General features: G+C 40.4%; 1 protein-coding gene across 4 annotated transcripts in view; it reads right to left on the bottom strand.

Moving 5' to 3' along the window:
• The window catches only part of NR2C1 (nuclear receptor subfamily 2 group C member 1), a 45502-nt gene extending 31638 nt beyond the window's left edge, over window positions 1-13864 (bottom strand). Inside the window, exons 1-2 of one of the 4 annotated variants that reach the window (XM_045084835.1) lie at window positions 13580-13864; window positions 2378-2451 (exon numbers count right to left, since the gene is read on the bottom strand). In XM_045084835.1, the coding sequence (XP_044940770.1) occupies window positions 2378-2431 (54 nt within the window). In that variant the 5' untranslated portion in view covers window positions 2432-2451; window positions 13580-13864. The other 3 variants (XM_045084833.1, XM_045084836.1, XM_045084834.1) reach the window with 3 other exon arrangements.
• Window positions 13865-15035: the final 1171 nt, after the last annotated feature.

Below are 15035 nucleotides of genomic sequence, written 5' to 3'. Positions count from 1 at the left end.
TTCTCACAAAGCTTTTATTTTAGTGAGGAAAGGCAGATGAAAAACAAATAAGCAAATAATATTCTCAGATGGAATTAAGTGCTACAAAGAAAAAATAAAGCAGGGTAGAGCTGGTGAGTCACTGATGGAACAAAAGCCATGAGGAGATGGCTTCTGCACAGACCTGAGTGACGCAGCAGACCAAAGCTTAGGGCTAGCTAGAGGAAGTTCATCCTCTACCTGGATACAGGTAGAGGCCATGGGGCAGGAAGAGTGTGTCTCACATATGTGAAGCAAGAGGCACTTCAAGAGAGCTATATGGCAGAAGGGGTTATGGTAAAAGATGGGATCCGAGCACCAGCAGGAGCCACATGGTATAGGGCTGTGTAAGGACTACAAAATCTGGATTTCCTCCTGTGTGAAATGAAGATCCATTGGAAGATCACAGAGCAGAGCGGCAAGATCTTTTTCAAAAAGGGTAATTCTAGATTTAGTTTCGTAGTATAGCCTGTGATGTTCAAGAGAAGCATTAAGGGATACCAGAAAGAATGCTACTGCCCACACATTGGCAGCATCTGGGAATTACATATGGGCAGAGATGCCAGCAGGGTACGGGGTAGTGGCCATGCTAGAAGAGAAAAATGATGGGATTTGGGACAGTTTATGAAGGGATATGTGACAAGATACGCTGATGGACTAGATGCAGAACATAAGGAGAAAAAAGGCAAGGATGACTACCAAATTTTGCTCTGAGCAACTGGGAGGACAGGACTGCTATCTACTGAGTTGGAGGACCCTGGGGATGAGCAAATTCATGAATTAGAGAACTGGCCCAACACTGAGGGCTTTTGTTGTTGTTGAGCAAATATTTTACAGAGTAAACTCATTACGCTAATTTAATTCTTTGGTTCAAATTCAAAATTGCAAAGTTGATTTGTTTCCAACTTTTTCCCATTTCCCCCAAATTTCCCTAAAATTATTTTCAAGATTCTTTTCTATGCAAAATTTACAACGAAGTTCTGAATTACTAATCAGTTTTTGTCTAGAGTAGAACTGTAACGATTATAACTGCTGCCAATTTGAATTTTGTTGACCCCTGTTGCCAGCATGTCCTTCTTTTCTGGGTGTACTTCTCACTGCTGTCAATCTTATTTTACATAGGTTATCTCCACCACTATCTTCCCTAACAATCTTCCATTTTACCTTTAAGATGTGAATTTGAATCAGTTCATAACAAATTTTACCATGTAACTCTTAAGCTGTTGTAGGCTTCACTTCACTGTGGATTATTTCTATCACTAATATTACTGTGAAGTAAACACAATTCTAATGGCTAACAAACTTATTTCTTAGAGAAGAGCTTTAGGTGCATGCACCGTGTGGTAGTTCTTTGACAGCAAAAACTTGATAAGTGGTAGCTTTTTAAAGACTAGCTGCAATGTGAAATCAGAAACTATACTAAAATCCACTGATCTATCCTGCCATTTGAATGAATCCTTCACTTGTCAGTGATTCTGTAATATCACATTGGCCCACCGAATGATGTACACCTTTTATATATTGACATGTTTCATCATACCATATCATTACATGGCAGGTAGCCCCTGGAAAAATAAAGGGAAAATAACATTTCATTATTATTATGAAAATGGTTTTGACCTTGCTGACTCTCTGAAGAGAGTCACTAGATGACACTTTGAAAACCTTTGGATTATGGTACCTCTTAGAAGGAATAGAGCATAATTCTTCCAGGTTTTTTCATTAGCTGTTTTTCTTCTGCACTCCCTTAACACTTCATACAGTCATCTATTATAGCCCTTCCCACTATATCCTAACTGTGGGATGATTCGACTATTCCCCACTAGATTTAAAGCTACCTTAAAGTTGAGAGTATCTTTTATTTCGGTACCTTCAGAACCTAGCATATACATTTGACTTATTTACTTAAAAAAAAAATTTTTTTTTTTAAAGATTTTATTTATTTACTTGCAGAGATCACGAGTAGGCAAAGAGGCAGGCGGGGGGTGGGGGGAGCAGGCTCCCTGCAGAGCAGAGAGCCTGATGCCGGGCTCGATCCCAAGACCCTGGAACCATGACCTGAGCCAAAGGCAGAGGCTTTAACCCACTGAGCCACCCAGGTGCCCCTATTTACTTACTTTAAAAAATATTTTATTTATTTGAGAGAGAGAGACAGCACATGCGAGAGCACAAGTAGTAGAGAGGGAGAAGCAGGTTGCCCATCGAGCAGGGAGCCTGGCGTGGGGCTCGATTCTAGGATCCTGGGATCATAACCTGGGCCAACGGTAGACACTTAACTGACTGAGCCACCAGGGCACCCGTATACATTTGATTTAAATAGGTTTGATGAATCTGCAAATGAACTGTAAATCAAACATACCTCTCCCATCTGTTGTTCAATAATTTGATGTGCAATTTCTTCTATGGTTGCCATGTTCTAATTGCCAAAAAGTCCTGCCAGAATAAAAAGATGCCTTTTCACAATTATACTCATGAAACATATTTACTGAAGAATTTACAAATGAAAACACATGATAGCTAAGATTTATTTCAAAATAATCCAGTTGGGGTAGGTGGGGGAAGGATGGAATAAACAAAACAAGACTGGCCATGCACTGACAATTACTGAAAACTGGTGAAGTTTATATAGGGGTTCATGAAATTATTCTCTCTGCTTTTAAGTATTTTGAAAAGATCTATTAAAAAAAATGATTCAAGACCCAACAATTTTACTTTTCAAAGACTAGACTGAAAAGCAATGGCTTCATCCTCTCTGGAACCAACAGAGGAAAGAAACAGAGTTGCTCCCTGGGCCTGTGTCCTCTGGGCTGCCACCCCCATGAACTGCAGGGAAGGCAGTAAGATTTCTGAGAATTCTGTAACAGCAGAAATGTTGCCAGCTTGGACTGAAGGGGACATAGATCGGATGAAATGGAGAAAAACCGCTGGACTTGTGTGATTTTTCTACATGGGCCAGTAGAGCTATTCGGTTTCAAACATTTGTTATCCTTCCAGGAAGGGGAGAAAGATTCAAAGATAGGTCACAGGCCCAACTAAGCCATCCAGGTGACCCTTTATTATTATTATTTTAAGATAGATTTATTACTTGAGAGAGAGCGTGCCCATGTGTGGGGGTAGGGGCGGGGGGAGAATCTTCAAGCAGGTTCCCTGATGAGCACCAAGCACAAAGCATCATGCAGGGGTTGATCCCATGACTCATGAGATCATGACCTGAGCTGAAACCAGAGTCCAACTAAGTGAACCACCCAGGTGCCTCTAATGTGTATTATTTTCATCAACATTCTGTTCATGAAGCTATCTGTGTATCTCTAAGATAAGAGAAGCTTTTCTACTGTTCTCTTTTCTTTCTGGATCCTCACCCAAATTGCTTTTGGCATCTCTATTTCAACCAACAATCTCTTCAAGGCAATCTAGGCTTTTTGTAGCATGCATCTCAAAACTCTGCCAGCCTCTATTCGTCTCCCAGTTCCAAATTTTTAGCCATTTGTTACAGCAGCACCCTACTTCCCAGTACCAAAAATCTGTATTGGTTTGCTGGGGCTGACATAACAAAGGCTAACAAGGCTACTTCTGGCTAGATAATTCAAACAATAAAAATTAATTTTCTCACAAGGGCGCTGGGGTGGCTCAGCTGGTTGAGCGACCGACTCTTCGTTTCTGCTCAGGCGTGATCTCAGAGTAGTGAGAGAGCATGACGCTCAGCTCAGAGTCTCCTGGAGATTCATTCCCTCTGCCCCATCTCCCTGCCCGCCCCCACCCCCCACCTGAGCTCTCAAGCATTCTCTGAAATAAATAAATCTTTAAAAAATCTAAATTTTCTCACAATTCTGGAGACTAGAACTCTGAGAAAAGCTGTCAGAAGGGTTGGTTTCTGAGACCTATCTCCTTTGCTTGTAGACGGCTGTCTCTTCTTTGTCTCTTCATATATTCCCTCTGTTTGCGCCTGTGTTGTAATCCCTTTTAATAGGGATAATAGTCATACTGGATTGGGGCCTAACCTAATGACCTAATTTTAACTCAATTACCTCTTTAAATCACAGTCAAATACAGTCACACTCTGAGGTACTGGGGGCCAGGACTTCAATATGAATTTTGGGAGAGTGGGGGAATATTCAGCCCATAACACTTAGGCACAAACCTACTAAGAAACACGCATGCTACCTATAGAGCTTTAAAATGCTACCTATAGAGAAGAAAAACTACCTGATAGAACACTAAAGAAAATAATTATAGTGACTACCTCTAGGGAGAACTGGAAGTTTGGGAACAGGGCCAGAATACAGACTTACTTTTCACTGAGTAAGCATCTGTTTCTTTAAAATTAAAATTAATTTTTTATGTGTGGCAATACCTACAAGTATTACCACACTTAAAAAATAAATTGTAAGTAGAAAACAAAAACCCAGTTTAAAGCAACCTTTTCCAGAAATCCTAAAATCAATGGTGTTATTAACACATTAGAACCAAACAACCTACCTCATAATGAAAAATTAAGTAGATAAACCATTTATATATATTATTAATGTTTGATTATTTAAAAAGTGCATGAATAGAAAGGACTGAAGTTAAATTTCAGTACTATTAAATGAGCAAACAATTACACTAAGTCAAATATAATTTTGGGGGAGCCTGGGTGGCTCAGTGGGTTAAGCCGCTGCTTTCGGCTTGGGTCATGATCTTAGGATCCTGGGATCGAGTCCCATATCGGACTCTCTGCTCAGCACGGAGCCTGCTTCCTCCTCTCTCTCTCTGCCTGCCTCTCTGCCTACTTGTGATCTCTCTCTCTGTCAAATAAATAAATAAAATCTTTAAAAATATATATATATATAATTTTGGAAGAAGGGACCAAAGAATATGAGGGTATTACGTGTGATGCACATATGTGCATGGTATATATGCACGTCCAGGTTCATGCTAATTGTGTACTTTGTCATCAGCAATACTACAGTTAATACAATGCTACAGGATTTGAAAGTTAATATTCTTGGAACAGTATTCCTGAGTACCAAATTTAGGGATATTAGATTTTTTTGTTTTTTGGATTCTGAAGAAAAGAGCAGGAAATGACAATGAATTCATAACTTTTGGAGTTACAAACTCTAAGCTGAGATAATCTATCCACCCTCTTCAGAAAAATATACACATGCATGTATTTGGTAGATTCCATTTTGTGGTACAATACATCAATTTTCTACTTCTATTTATTTTCAGGGGGAGAGGGGCACAGGGAGAGGTAGTGAATATCTTAAATAGGCTCCATGCCCAGCACAGAGCCCAATGTAGAGCTCAATCTCCCAATTCTGAGATTATGACCTAAGCTGAAAACAAGAGTCAGATGCTTAACTGACTAAGCCACCCAGGCACTCCTTTCTACTTCTTTGTATATAAACCTTCTGCATTACTGCAGTAGTCTAGAGCTCTTATCTCACATTGTTTTATAGATCCATGTAATTCAAACTGGTTAGCAAAAGAATGCTTAGGGCAAGTTTTTGAGATACTTACCTCAATGAGCATATACTTCATTTGCATTGAGTGAAACAGAAATGAGAGGACATTAGGGAGTAGATTTGACCAGAAAGGCAGACTAAGAACAATTTTTGCCCTTTGGACCCCTCTCCAACCACACATAGATAGGTATGGTGCGAACGTTGCAGTATCAAACTACTTTCTCCTACTTGTAAAGCCTGTTATGTGTCTGTAAAGCCTGTTAGGTTATTTGTCAGCTTATTAACTTAAGATTCAAGTCTAGAAAGGCACAGACACAATGATATAAAGTCAAATCTATAATCTCAATTTTATTATTACTTATTTTTCTCATTAAACTATTGAGGAATACAATACTTATTTATATGTAAATAGATCCGTAAAATAATTCAAATACATCATTAAAATTTTTTTCCATATGCAAAAAGGAGGCTAACTATCTAATCACAAATTATGGGGTACCTGGGTGGCTCAGTTGGTTAAGCATCTGATTCCTGATTTTGGCTCAGGTCACGATCTCATAATTGTGAGATGGAGCCTGGTGTTGGCACCACACTGGGCATGGAGCCTGCTTAAGATTCTCTCTCTCCCGCTGCCTGCCACCCCCCCCCCAACTCCTCCTGTGCTCTCTCTCACTCTAAAACAATAAATAAATTACAAATCGATCTAAATGTATTACATTTTACTAAAATTTAGAAATTCCCAGAGGATGGTATTATTCACTCTGATAAATGAAAGTTTTAGCAAGGGGGAAATGCTAAAAATTAGTAAGAATGAAATAGGTTATTTGGCATAAAATTAGGCATTTATGATAATGGATTTAGTCACTTTGCTTTAGTCACTAAAAGCTCAACTATGCCTAGTTTAAGCAGAAAGGCAGGGGGTGGGGAAAACAGGATACATGCTAGGATCCAAGCAGAGCTGACCTTGGCAGAAACTGGAACTTGGGCTTGTGATGCTGTGAGGAATCTCCTTATCTCTATTTTCTTTCGTTCTCTCTTTCTACTTTCCTTCCTTCCTCCCTCCCTTCTTTCCTTTTCCTCCCTCCTTCCCTCCCTCCCCTCCTTCCTTTCTTCCTTCTTTCCTATTATCTCTATTCTTATTCTCCCTATGTGGCTTATTTTCTACTTTCTAGTAAAGCACCAGGAAAGGAAAAGTAGTCTTCTCTAATCACAATTTTTTTTTATAAAGATTTTTTTTTTAAATTTATTTGTTATATATATAGAGAGAGATACAGAGCGCAAGCACAGGCAGATAGAGTAGCAGGCTAGAGGCAGAGGGAGAAGCAGGCTCCCTGCCGAGCAAGGAGCCCGATGTGGGACTCGATCCCAGGACGCTGGGATCATGACCTGAGCCGAAGGCAGCGGCTTAACCAGCTGAGCCACCCAGGCGTCCCTCTAATCACAATTTTTAAATGTTGGTTAAGATTCTGATTGACTCAGCTTAGGTTATGTGCTTATCTTTGGAATTAATCACTAGGCAGGCCAGGAAGAGAAAAAGGAAGGTTAAAACGATAGTAGGATTGGCAACTTCCATTTTTGGAAGGTCTATTTACCAAAAGATGGAAGACTAGCATAGACATGGTTACTGATATAATTATCATGAGGCAGGTGACCACGTCAATTTGTTTCTACTACTGATAGATAGAATTCTTCAATCAAAAGTCCACTGAACACTAAGCTACTCAAAAAGCTTACTTCAGCACTGACTCTAATCTTCTGTTGTCAGATGGAGAAATCCTCAAAAAAAGAAGGGTAAGGGTAAATATTCTGTAAGAATTCTCCTTTTGGCTACTTCCAGATCAAACTCCTCCTAATTTCTTGCTCCATGAGTTTAGTAAAAGACAAATTTAGTTTTATAGCCATACTGTTTTAAACAACCTCCACGGTTTAAAGAGAATTCTCAAAATAAATTGATTTTGTTGCACTTTTTTCTAAACATACCAATTTTTCTTTTTTTTTTTTTTTTGTTTTAAGATGGTAAAAAGGCATAAAGAGTGAGGACAATGCAGCCTTTTAACCCTCAACATTAAAAACTTGGAAACCTGGAGTTGTAAGGACTGGAAGCTATTAGACTTTCTCATGAAACAAAAAGATATTAGGGGTTATCAATTACCCTGATATATTGATAAACAGAATTATTCTGATGAGGAGAGACTACTGACTATAGAAAAGAGTCAAATTAGTTTTGGGTTACCAGTCCAGATTTTATTCCCAGCTTTTTTTTTTTTTTTTTTAAGATTTTATTTATTTAACAGAAACTAATCACAAGTAAGCAGACAGGCAGGCAGAGAGAGGAGGAAGCAGGCTCCCAGCGGAGCAGAGAGCCTGATGTGAAGCTCGATCCCAGGACCCTGGGATCATGACCTAAGCCGAAGGCAGAGGCTTTAACCCACTGAGCCACCCAGGCGCCCCTATTCCCAGCTTTTAAGTTAAAAAATGAGGAAGCTCATGAAGCGGAATTCAGTAACAGGGTAAAGAGATACAGTTTCTACAGAAAATTAAATTTATGCTAAGCGAAATAAGTCAATCGGAGAAAGATAATAATCATATGATCTCACTGATATGTGGAATTTAAGAAATACAGCAAAGGATCACAGGAGAAGAGAGGAAAAAACAAAACAAGAGTAAAACTGAGAGGGAGACAGATTCTTAATCACAGGAAACAAACTGAGGGGTACCGGAGAAGCAGGGCTTGGAGGGATGGGGTAACTGGGTAACAGACCTTGGGAAAGGTCTGTGTTGTAATGAGCACTCCGGGTATTACATAAGACTGATGAATCACAGACCTGTACCCCTGAAACAAATAATACATTATGGGTCAATTGGATTTAAATTAAAAAAAATTAAATTTAAAAGATATCATTATTCTTTTTTATTTTATTTATTTATTTATTTTTTTTAAAAGATTTTATTTATTTGACAGAGATCACAAGTAGACAGAGAGGCAGGCAGAGAGAGAGAGAGAGGGAAGCAGGCTCCCCGCTGAGCAGAGAGCCCGATGTGGGCCTCGATCCCAGGACCCTGAGATCATGACCCTAGCCGAAGGCAGTGGCTTAACCCACTGAGCCACCCAGGCGCCCTCATTATTCTTTTTTAAAAGGAATCATTCATTATTCTTAATGACAATAAAATACTTCAAAATAGGGAAATAAGCATGAAACTATCTTGTATTTATATGTATACATATACATATACACAGCTCAAGGACAGTGCTAATGTTGCAGGCCTCTAAACAAGGCTTATTTTCTCCCTCACCAAAAATCACTTCCTCTGAGATTCTTTTAAATCAGTTATACGACAGTTTCTAATGACTTTACACTGTCAATCATTAGCCATTATTCATTGAAAATTCTGACACTGAGTATTGTCCCTTTCCTGCCACCAACATAGATGACTTCACTGACCATGGACAATCCAACCTACAACCAATTTAGTTCCAAATTTCTTGACTTAAAAATCCAGTAATACTCACCAAATTGCAACTATAATATTTTGCTGCCAGACTGCTCTAACATATGTATTTAATATTATTTTACCTCTTAATAATCTTCAAAGCCTTCCCTTTCTCTAAAGGATTTGAGGTGTCATTTTTTAAACCTTATATTCTAGCCATACACACTACTTGTAATTCCTTGAATTTACCACGTTTCTCTTGCCTCCATGTCTTTGCTAATGGTGTCTCCTTCTACCATGACCATGGAGTCACCAGATCAGTATGTTTTCTAAGATCAAATTTAACTCCAAAAATTAGACAAAACAAACATTCTTCCATTACTGATGGAAGTCTAAATTGCTATAAACTTCTTAGAAAAGTTAATGTGTCAATGTGCATGAAGAGTCTGAAAAATGTTAACGACCTAAATAATTCATTCACTATTCTACTCCACAAATATTTCTTAAGTGCTTCCTATGGGCCAGGCATTTTTCTATGTGTTAGGGATACAGCAGATAGTATTAAAACAAACTCTGCCTTGTGAAGTTTGTACTTTGGTGAGGTTCGACAGACAACAAACAAATATATGATACCAATAAATGGTGAAAAGCAGAATGGAGAAAATTAGAGCAGGGACTAGTGACAAAATGCTTGGGACAGGGAAGAAAATGCCTTTTTTTTTTTTTTAAAATAACAGTTCAGAGATGGCCTTTGTGAGAAGGTGACATCTTAGCAAAGACAAAGAACAAAGATTTGTACAAAAATTTTTTTCATTAAACTAATGTATGAGGAAAATGTTTAATGACAAAGAGAAAATGCTAATGACAAACTAAATGCAAAGATACAGAAACAAAACTTTATTTAAACGATTTTAACTATGCAAAACACACAAGGACTAAAAACAAACATTCTCAAATGTGAAGCGACCCTTCTAGGTGAGAGTTATAGGCTACTTATTTTTTCCTTTCTGCTTTTTGAATGGGTATGTACAGTTGTATTCAGAAAGTAAGCATTCCCTCATCTTTAGCCTACTGTATCTTCTACAACACCCTGTCCTTTGCATAGATGACCCATCTCTAATAGAGTTCTAAGGAAAACAACTGTAGTTTTCAATGAACCTCTACTATTTAACAGTGCCTAGTATTCACATCTAACTTCAGTAAGCATTTACTGGAACATATTTACCAGGCATTGTGAGACTTTGGGACTTGACAGTGAACAAGGCAGAAAAGATCTTTGTTCTACAGGGCTTATATTTTAATGAGAAAACAGATTTTTAAAAATTACCATGTGCTAAAAGATATGAAGCACACTAGGAAGGAGTGATAAAGAGAAAAACTGAGAAATGGTCAGTTTATATAGGTAGTAGTGTCTTAGACCTCAAGTCAATCTCATTCTACTACTTACTAAATGTATGAAACAAATGAAATGGATTCAATATAATCTACTTCAAAAAGTTGTAAAAATTCAATGTCAGTGAAAATATCTATACCAATGGTTAAGTTTCTTTATAGGTAAGAGGTATTTCCTGAAAGCTGAATGAACAAAGTGCTCAATAAACGAACAAAAGGAGTTCAGAACCACCACACTAGGAGTGAGGCTCTGGAAAAACCCTATACAAGAGACATCTGAGTTAGGCGTTGAAGGTTAAGTATTTTCACTGGCTTGAGGGACAAAGCAAAAACACGAGAATGCTGTCTTTACTGCTCTAGAGCTAATTAACATTCAGAAAACAAAAAAAGAGTCCTACATTTTTGGCCCTGAGTTTTTTCAATTTGCCAAGATCTCATTTCTACTTATCTTCTCCACAGAAAAAAGAGAGTATAATTGGTGCTGTCCTTTTTCCGTTCAGATTCAAAATTTTAAGTCCGTGTTCTTGACATCAGAAACAGCTCCTTTTTCCACCAGCTGCACTACCATCAACTGAATGTAGGCTGCTGTCATCCAAAACAGTATTTTGCAAACTTTGTGTTGTGAGCCACTTACGGATGGCAAAATTAATTCGGTAGGTCAGATTTTTTTTTTTTAACGAAAATAGAAAAGAGTGCATCAGATATAGTGAGGGTAAGAATAGTCTTATTAAGACTTTATTTCAGTTTAATCTGTGTGAGTGTGCTGAGTCATGATGCAAAATGTATTTCCTTCTGGGGGAGGCAAAATTTGAAAATATATAAATATGACATAAAAGAATGATTCTATTTTTTCCAGTACAGTGGGTCAAAGATCTCTTTGAAATTGATGGTAGTTGGGGCGCCTGGGTGGCTCAGTGGGTTAAAGCCTCTGCTTTCGGCTCAGGTCATGATCCCAGGGTCCTGGGATCGAGCCCCACATCGGGCTCTCTGCTCAGTGGGGATCCTGCTTCCTCTTCTCTCTCTGCCTGCCTCTCTGCCTACTTGTGATCTCTGTCTGTCAAATAAATAAAAATAAAAAAAAAAAAAAAAGAAATTGATGGTAGTTAAGGTTTCTCTCACTAGAAAACACAATTTCACTTTCATTCACACTACAAATGACAATATATGCTGAATTTCAAGGGGTTCATAAAACCTCTCGCAGCCTTGAAGGTCTTCCAGTTAACCCTTCAGGTAAAATTTCAGCTGCTGTTGAGTTTCCAGAACATACATTTAATATATATGACTTTGTGCACATGAAAAACCCCTATTAGGCAAGAACCATCTTTGTATATATTTGAAGCACCAAGAAGGCAAAACCATTAGTGGTCTGCACCGTTGATACTGCAACAGTATCTCAGGGCACTTACAGCATTGAAACATCCTTATTCTCTTGCTTCAGAGCCATCAATGTCTCTTTAATGGCCAAAGGATAAAATTTCGATCCTTCTCCTTTTATTTTTTTCAATATTTGTTAGGCCTCTGAAACATGCCTGCCACTGTGGACACAGAGTTTCTTTATAGTCTGACTTCATCTTCCCATTTTATCTCTTATAGGTCCCAAGAGGGGCCTCTCTTAGGGTCAAACTGAGATGTTCTTTATGCATCAACATACCATTCTAAGCTCTTATTCCTTCCCTTAAATTCCACCTGACTTTTAACACTCAGTGCAAATTTTAAAAAAAATCCAATCCTTTGAGGTGAGTCCAGCATTTATTGTGTATACTAAAGCAATTGACTAGAATTCACTAAGCGACATCTGTTAACTTTTAGCATCATATGCAAAAATTCTGTAAAGATACATTTCCCCGGGCGCCTGGGTGGCTCAGTGGGTTAAGCCGCTGCCTTCGGCTCAGGTCATGATCTCAGGGTCCTGGGATCGAGTCCCGCATCGGGCTCTCTGCTCATCAGGGGGCCTGCTTCCCTTCCCCTCTCTCTGCCTACTGTGATCTCTCTCTGTCAAATAAATAAAATCTTTAAAAAAAAAAAGATACATTTCCCCAGGGCTTTCATAAAAGATTTTAAGAAGTTGCAGAAGGTCCTATAAATCAGAAAAAGGTAGGTATATTTATATTTCTTTAGTCTTTTCTATTCCCCAAGGGCAGTAATTATACGCTTTGTGTGGCAGAAACACAAACAAAATATCTTAGGAATGTCTGATGCCTTTGATTTGTGTCTCTCTCAGAACTCTTCCTAAAAGACTGAAATGCTACTACAAAGAATATTAAATGTTACATTTATATGCAATCCACTCCCCACCTTTTTTTTTTTTTCCCTTAAAAGAACAGGAACATCCGTCTTCTAGATCTACCCACTGGACATACAAGCAAAATTTCAAAACAATCATCGTGTACCATGCAACCATACAACAATATTCAAGAATGTCTAAATCGAAGGCCTACTGACAACATCCAGAGGAACAAAAACCCGAAAAGCTTTAATTTCCAGTCTTTTTGCTTCTCCTTTCATTTGTTTGTTTAAACAGACCGACCTACTTAGCGAAGGTTATGAGACACCTTGGCAACATTTGTAACTCGGGAAACGATTCTGTGCAGGAGTTGCAGGCAGAGTTTCTTAACAAAAGAACTACTGGAAGTTTAGACATGCCGAGGCCAGTGGGGACCCCGGGCCGTTCCATTTTTCCCAAAAGATACGGGTCCAAAGGCTGCGGCTGCTGTCGCCCTATCTGTCGCACAAGTCGAGGGCGCTGCTCCGTCCGTCTCGTGCAGGCACGAGAGTGAGTTAGTAAGCAACCTCAGGAAGGGACGGAGGCCGCGGCTCGCGGACGCTCAAGCCCGCGGTGCACCCCCGGAGCCCGGCCGCGACGCGCGGCTCTCCAAGGTGGGGGAAGCTGCGGCGACGGCGGCGCCGAGACGGAAGCTTTTCCTGTAGGTGAAAGGTCAGAGGCGCCGCAGGAGGTGCCGGGGGAAAGGCTGCGGTGCGCGCCGTGCAGCTCGGCTGACTTGCCTCCCGCACCTCGCCACCCTCCGCGCCCCGCGCTCCAGCCCCGGCTACGGTCTCAGCTTCTCTCAGGAGCCTCGCACGTTCGGCCCCGCCGCTCCGGCCACTCTGCGCGCTCCCAACCCAACCCGGGCAGCCTGCCGCCGCGCCGCCATACAGGCTGGCCCTGCCGGCCGCAGCCCGCAGGCTGTTGGGGGACCTGGGGGCGCATCCGTTGGCAGTTGGGAGAGACACCCCGCCCTCCGTCCCAGCCGCGGCCACCGCTGCTTTTCTCCCTCCTCGGCACTTCTTACCGGCGCTTCTCTGAGGAGCTACGTCCCGCGCCGGGCTTAGACCGGACAGTCCCGCTGTCGTGGCGCTTGGGGCTCCCGGAAGGGACAGGTTGGAGAAAGTTCGGGGGGGTAGGGTAAGGAAAAGTGGGGGCAGGGAGCTTTCTGGGTTTGTGTATTTGGGGGGTCAGAGTTCGTGACCCCTCCCTCCGCTCTGGGGTACGTGCTCCCATCTGCGCCTGCGCATTACTGGTGGCGAAGCGGAGAGGAGGTCGTGACGTTCCCTGGGTGGGGGAATGAGAAAACCGAGCCTCTGAAGGGCCGCTGCCCCCTATCGGCTGGGAGGGAAACTGCCTCGCCAGAGCGGCCTTACCGAGGACTTAAGCCGCGCGCGCTTACCATCCCTTGTGCCCAAGGTCGGTGGTTAAAGGAAGTTTTGAGACGGTTCACATTTGAGTAATAGTAGATAACCTCATCAATTTTGGGTAGATTGTGGAAAATTGGGCTCTGTTTTAGGGATCTCTTACCTTAAAGTTCATTAGAGGACTTAGCAAGTCGGGGTGGATCCCAATAAAATATTTAAAATTCCCTTAAATAAAACAAGCTAGGGCTGAAGCCTCCACAGTAAGGCAACAATTTACTTATCAGCTCTTGTGGGTAAATACATACAGTGGCTAAATGGAGCAAGAATTATTATCAGTTAGACTATAAACTTCTTGAAGGCTGGCTTTTTTGTCCAGTGGTGTATTCCCAAGCATACAGGCAATGCCTCGTGATCTATAAAGATTCATGAAATGAAGAGGTTCATGAAATGAACATTATGACAGTGACCACTTGTGGCACAGAGATGTGGCTGGAAGAGCAGTCCTGTGTGCAAAGCACTGTGTGGTTTGGACTTTAAGATAAGGGGTCCTTGAAATTTCTTTAGTATTGATCAGCACTAGAAAAGCAGTTCCAGATTCAGGCCAGAAACCCAAGTCAGGAAAAACAAAGGTGCACTGGGAAGGAGAACATCTCCTCTGCCCTTTCCCTCTGGAACTAGGCAACAGGACACAGAAAAATGGCATGCAACGATCCCTAAAAGGGGGAATATGCTTTATGCCTCATTCTCTGAAAACCCCTTCATGTGGTTCATCTTCAAATATGTGACTCTAGAAAAATATATGACTTAAAAGACATCATCATACCAAAAGTAGATACAGTAGATTTATTTTGTATAAATACAATACATATTGACATCATTTACAATACTAGTATTTATAAAGGATCTATACCTATATGGACAATAAAATACAAACTGTTACCACTTTAAGTAAAAAATGTTTCTAGAAATTCATGTCATTTAAAAAAACAATATAGTATTTCAAGATTGGTTCTTAACATGCTAGGACCAACTCATAGTAAAGAGAGTTGCCTCCTTTCATCCCCCCGACTAAGGGAATTTGATACTGAGGCTTTTTGAAAATTTCCTCTACCTTTA

The sequence above is a fragment of the Mustela putorius genome, unplaced genomic scaffold (assembly GCF_011764305.1).
Source record: "Mustela putorius furo isolate JIRA1106 unplaced genomic scaffold, ASM1176430v1.1 tig00000788_pilon_pilon_pilon, whole genome shotgun sequence".
In the NCBI taxonomy this organism is placed as follows: Eukaryota; Metazoa; Chordata; class Mammalia; order Carnivora; family Mustelidae; genus Mustela; species Mustela putorius.
Note: the sequence above shows the minus strand (reverse complement) of the source record. Positions and strands in the feature narration are given on the sequence as shown.